The 6,116-nt window shown below is 43.6% G+C and overlaps 1 protein-coding gene across 1 annotated transcript; it reads left to right on the top strand.

Moving 5' to 3' along the window:
• The first annotated feature begins 2,730 nt into the window (after window positions 1-2,730).
• Window positions 2,731-5,785, top strand: LOC124686491. Its single transcript, XM_047220424.1, has 3 exons — window positions 2,731-2,956; window positions 5,092-5,171; window positions 5,240-5,785. Exons 1-3 carry the CDS (start codon window positions 2,747-2,749, stop codon window positions 5,421-5,423), a joined length of 474 nt encoding a protein of 157 aa, XP_047076380.1. The 5' UTR covers window positions 2,731-2,746; the 3' UTR covers window positions 5,424-5,785.
• The last annotated feature ends 331 nt before the right edge of the window (window positions 5,786-6,116 follow it).

The following is a 6,116-nucleotide window of genomic DNA, read 5'->3' as shown; positions in this document are numbered from 1 at the left end:
TGATCACTATGAGATTTAATCAGGGCATTACGACAAAGAACATAGACCGCCATCCAGCATGCATCTATGCCTAAAAAGTCCACCTTCAGATTAGCATCCGCACCCCTCCAGTATTAAGTTGCAAACAACATACAATTGCATTAAGTATGGTGCGTAATGTAATCAACACAAATATCCTTATACAAAGCATCGATGTTTTATCCCTAGTGGCAACAACACATCCACAACCTTAGAACTTTCTGTCACTGTCCCAGATTCAATGGAGGCATGAACCCACTATCGAGCATAAATACTCCCTCTTGGAGTTACAAGTATCAACTTGGCCGAGCCTCTACTAGCAACGGAGAGCATGCAAGAACATAAACAACACATATATGATAGATCAATAATCAACTTGACATAGTATTCCATATTCATCGGATCCCACCAAACACAACATGTAGCATTACAAATAGATGATCCTGATCATGATAGGCAGCTCACAAGATCTAAACATGATAGCACAAGAGGAGAAGACAACCATCTAGCTACTGCTATGGACCCATAGTCCAAGGATGAACTACTCATGCATCAGTCCGGAGGCGGGCATGGTGATGTAGAGCCCTCCGGTGATGATTCCCCTCTCCGACAGGGTGCCGGAGGCGATCTCCTGAATCCCCCGAGATGGGATTGGCGGTGGCGGCGTCTCTTGAACTTTTTCTGTATCGTGGCTCTCGGTACTAGGGTTTTCGCGACGGAGAGATTATATAGGCGAAAGGGCAGAGTCGGAGGGCGCTCGAGGGGCCCACCCCACAGGGGGGCGCGCCCTGCCCCTTGGCCGCGCCGCCTTGTGGGGTGGGGCCCCCTTGGCCCCTCTCCGTCTCTCCTTCGGTGCTCGCGGAACCTTCCGCGGAAAATAAGACCGTGGGCTTTTGTTTCGTCCAATTCCGAGAATATTTCTGTGTAGGATTTACTGAAACCAAAAACAGTGAGAAAACAAGAACTGGCGCTTCGGCAGCTTGTTAATAGGTTAGTGCCGGAAAATGCATCAAAACATCATAAAGTGTGAACAAAACATGTAGGTATTGTCATAAAACTAGCATGGAACATAAGAAATTATAGATACGTTGGAGACGTGTCAGTTTTCCCCGAACATGTGAATAAATAGGCAAAGGGCAAGGTCGGTGGGTGCCCGAGGGGCCCACACCACCCCTAGGCGCGGCCCAGGCCGCGCCTAGGCCAGGTGTGTCCGCCTCATGGAACTTCTTCGTCTCTCCTCCGGACTCCGTCTTTGTTATAGTAAAATAGGAACTTCGGCTTTTGTTTCATCCGATTCAAAGAATATTTTCTGTACAACTTTTCTGAAATAAAAAACAGTAGAAAACAGAGAGCTGGCACTGTGGCATTTTGTCAATAGGTTAGTTCCAGAAAATGCATAAAAGTGCAACAAAGTGTAAACAAAACATATAAAAATTGGTGTAACAAGCATGTAGCATCAAAAATTATAGATACGTTTGCAACGTATCAGCATCCCCAAGCATAACTCCAACTCGTCCTCGAGTAGGTAAGTGATAACAAAAATAATTTTTGAGGTGACATGAAGCCAACACAATCTTGATCAAGTTATTGTAAAAGCATTATGAGCTGGGACCAAAGTAATTTAAACATAAGCATGATAGATATAATTCTAACAATAGAACTTAGCAACTATGTTACAACATGAGAAGTAACTCAAACAAAAGATCATGAATAATTGTGCACTGAAAGCAACTGTTTGTTTTTGAGCTTAGAGAAAACATAACAAAGTGTTACTGGCACTGTGGCATCTTGTTAATATGTTAGTTCCGGAAAATGCATAAAAGTGCAACGATGTATAAACAAAACATATAGAAATTGGTGTAGAACAAGCATGAGGCATCAAAAATTATATATACGTTTGCAACGTATCACACGGCTTGACGCCGACGACTCGCGTCAGGTTTTCGACAACCTTCATCGGAGGCCCTCTGGAGGACTCGCGGCGGTGCCCCACTTCCTCCCTGCACCAAGTGGTCGCGTCCCCGCTGCCGGTGAGGGAGGGAGTCGTTGGACCCGACTGCTTTGTTCATCCTTGGTTTAGGGTCTATCTTATAATTGGAGGATTGTTTTCTATTTGCTGTAATCTTTGAGGTCATTTTTATAAATTGTACCGCACAACTAAGGGCATCTCCAAGGGCGCGACGCAAATAGATATTTTTCGTTCGTTTGCGTCTGCGCGGACAAAAAACGCGCTCCAGCGGCTAGACGCAAAACATCCGCAGCGGCCGTCTTAACGCAAACGTGGACCAAATATGCGGCTGAAATGCGTCCGTGTGGACGCGTCCGCGCATCCATTTGCGTTCATTTGGGCTGCATGGTCCCTTCTCTCTCCTCATTTAATGCAGGGTAGGACCATGTGCTGTCCACTCCTACCACATAAAAGGAGACTTTATCTCTCTCCTCACTAATCAGTGCATGTCATGTCCTTGCGGTCGAAAAATGCGTCCCTACTGCTGGAGAAAGGGCTGACCCATACGTACATGTGACCACTTTTTTTTATATCCATGCCCGACGCAAAGGGACATAAAAATGCGTCGCCCCGTTGGGCCCTTTCGGGACCTTTCCTAGTTAACAGAAAAAACTCTTTTCATGTTTCTAGAATTCCATTGCGAGGCCGGAAAACCCTTTCTGAAAAGGAAATGGGCCGCAAATCCCAGAGCCGTGGCGAGCGAACCCTAGTAGCCGTACCATGTCGTCTCTGCTGCGCTCGCCAAGCATCCGCCGCGCTCTCTCGGCGGCCTCACCTGGGGGCCTCCGTGCCCCATCAGCAGTAGCCGCCGCCATCGGAGGAGAGGGAGGAGCCACCATCCGCCGCGGTCTTGGCCTCCCCACTGTGCCGCGCCGCCACCTCTGCGCACCTCAGCAGAACCGCCACCTTACTGCTACTGCCGTCGATCAGGTGAAGGGACACACCTACCTCCATCTCCACTTCTTGCTGTAAATTGGCCTTCTTTCACTCACATCGATGCCGCTTAGCATAATTCGATCGATTGTCTGTTATTATTTATTAACCGTGATAGGATGCTCAGAAATCGATCGGTTCTCTATCATTAGCCACATTGCGAAGCTCGGAAATTATATAAATTACGACATGAAATCCACATTGCAATATAGAATCTTGCTGGATAAAATATTGGGGGTTATTCTTCTGAGGTCGCCTTTTCCCCATGACTCATGTCCGTGACGGTTTCAATTTGCAAATACTCACATACCAGTGTCGAAGCCAGGATTTAAAGCTTGTAGGGGCGAACTTTTGGTGTCCATACTTTTATAAGACATGTTGCAAATCAGTATAACATAACTAATGGTTCCAAATAGGCACTGATTTTTTTTTCTGTAGATAAGTAACATGTGAGTCTTAAAAACTGCACATTGGCTGCTAAAACGGTTAAAATTTTCCATAAAACATAGAAGATGTGATATTTTTTTTGTTAAATTAAGTCATGGCTCAAGGATGATAATGGGTCGAAGCTTTTGTATAAGAAAAGGTTTGTATTTTGTGACAGAGGAAACTTATTAGGTTTGTCGGTGTACGCGTCACCCATGTAACTGCACTGTGAAGCGCTGTTGTGGAGTGAAATGTCAACAATTTGCTTCATCTTCTTACAAAGATCCTACATCATCAAAGTTTGAAACCTAGTTTTAGTATTATGCACCTGTAGTTACTTAAAAACTTAGACAAACATGGCATGAAATTGATGAACTTTTAGGGAGGACAAAGGGCTTAAGGTGGAGAAGGCTTGTTGTTGTTGCTGCATGCTCTGTTCTTAGCTGCGATCCTGTGAATCCATAGACCTAATAAGAGGTTAAGAATGGATGCCGTAGAGATGTCAAATAGCATGTCACTGTTGTCTGTTGATACGATCAGATGAACAACGTGAAGGAGCAAATTCAGATTTTTTTTCATGCCATGCCTTCTCCATATATGGGCCAATACACATGTAGAGCATTGAATACCAATTCATTGGAGGCCACTGTCTTAAAACGTCCTTTAAAAAGATTTTTATCAACACTGTTACTGCCAGCGGAAAGAAGGGTGATTTCCATGCTTCATGGGATTAATCCTTTTATTTAAATGGAAGCATTGGCCCTTCTTGTTTTTCCACCAATTCATTGGAGGTGAGCTTGAGACATAGAGGGAACCATATCAGTTGTGCTATGGATTCTTGACTATTCAGCTGCTTCTGGTGATATTTTATCTTCCTAGTTCGTTTGTATGTTTGATCTGCCAGCAAAAAATTATATTATATTTTAAATGCTGTCGTATGTCACCTATTTAAGGACTAACAGTACTCAAAGTATTAATTTGCATTATAAGTCTGTGGGCCCTGAGCTGCAAAAACATGTTATTCAGCCACTATAAGTCTGTGAGCCCTGCAGAAACTCTTAATATTGACTGTACATGCTTATCTTTTCTTATGATAACTAATTGGAAGCTAAACAAGTTGATGATCATGCTGCCATGAATACCACTTGGAACTTCAAAGTCTTACAGAGCATGGGTCACAATCAAGAAGGGTGCAGGGCAGGGGGCATATATGCAGTAAAGCTATTAATATATGATTTGGCAATAGTCTGGAACCACGTTGCTTCCATTGTAATGAGTCGTAAATGATTTGGTTAACAGGAGAGTACCATTTAGTTCTGTTAAACGAAATATCTGTGAGCGGGAGGGGTGGGCATCCATTGGCAGCCAAAATCTTGGCTACAAACCAAATAATGGCAAGAACTTGATGGGCAGCCAATTTTTTGGCGGAGCTACTATGGGAACCAAACCAAATACACCCGTAGATTCTAGTGATAATTTAGTGCCAGTACCATATACTGGTGTAGTAGCTTACATAACTTCTAAATTTCTCACTTCAATATTTTGCACATGCATAATCTTAATTATCTATAAAGGATAATCTGCTCAAAGTTACACGTATGATTAAGCATATAAGGTGCTGGTTACTAGCCCACCCTTCAGCATAGTTATCTTAGAACAATTAATGTTTCACTGTTGATCAAACTCTTACACTTGTCCCTGTATAGTGTGATGCGCTGTATGAGGAGGTTCGAGCAACGAAGGTTTCGTTACTAGAAAAAGATCTCCTTCTGCACATCATTGAAAGGTGGACATAACAATTTATCATTTTGTTATTTTTGGGGGGAAGAAATACTGATTCTGGTATCTTTGTAGCTCCTGGAATGCTTGCTGTGAGTTTGCCCAGAAGGATAAGTGGAGGACAAGGATGATTTGTGCTGCGACATTGGGTGGCTTCTTTGCTGGATCTTGGATGAGAACGAGGAAGATGGATAATGAGAGAGAGCTCAGGAATGAGGACCAACCAGGGAACGGAGCTGACGAGAACCTCCTGGAATAAACAGGATGTGAGAGCGTTCATGCTGTGGGACATGTAGCTTGTTTAGTTAAGGAACTCGTCTGCCTTGCAGTTTGTATCCAACAGCTTCTAGCATAAATGTACTTGGTAACTTGATGGGTAAGTTGTTCTCGGAAGGCTAGGGTATGTTTTGGGTTGTGTCCCGATATCGCCATCGAAATTGATCATAACCAAAATTTGACCTTTATTTGGATAGTTGCCAAAGAGATCGATATGGTAGGTGTGGTATTCTTAAATCAAACGCTGCTTAGTTATGTGGGCGAGGAATGTGGAATGGTCTGTATTTACTCTCTTTTGCTATTCTACTTTGACTGCCAGCATACATGCTTAAAAAAATGGATTCATATTACTTCTTCGCCTAGGAGTTTCAGGTTTTCAACCATGAGGTCCTGTTGGAAATGCTTGCATTTTTTTTTTCTATATTCTTCCGGGAGGTTGAACTGTTTCAAAGTTCGAACATGCCATTAGCAGTTCCCGTACCATGGTCACCTGATTGAAGTCCTCGAATCTGCTAAGCTGAAGCGCTTCTGCATTTGTCTATAAATGAGCGTCAACTGTTCTATTTTTAGTCGTCGTCGTCCTTCTATGAGGGAAGTGCTGTTAGTCATCAAGGCGACTAGCGCCCTTGGCTCTTGCACAGTTGCATTTGACAAGGGTTGTTTCCGGCTCCAAGTT

Source organism: Lolium rigidum, chromosome 2 (assembly GCF_022539505.1).
Source record: "Lolium rigidum isolate FL_2022 chromosome 2, APGP_CSIRO_Lrig_0.1, whole genome shotgun sequence".
NCBI classification, from domain to species: Eukaryota; Viridiplantae; Streptophyta; class Magnoliopsida; order Poales; family Poaceae; genus Lolium; species Lolium rigidum.
The sequence above is the reverse complement of the archived record's forward strand: the minus strand, read 5'-3'. Positions and strand labels throughout refer to the sequence as shown.

Coding starts and splice junctions, on each gene's coding strand:
- LOC124686491 (XM_047220424.1), top strand. CDS start 2,747: ATGTCGTCTCTGCTGCGCTCGCCAAGCATCCGCCGCGCTCTCTCGGCG. Junction 2,957..5,091: donor CTGCTACTGCCGTCGATCAG/GTGAAGGGACAC, acceptor GTCCCTGTATAG/TGTGATGCGCTGTATGAGGA. Junction 5,172..5,239: donor CTTCTGCACATCATTGAAAG/GTGGACATAACA, acceptor GTATCTTTGTAG/CTCCTGGAATGCTTGCTGTG.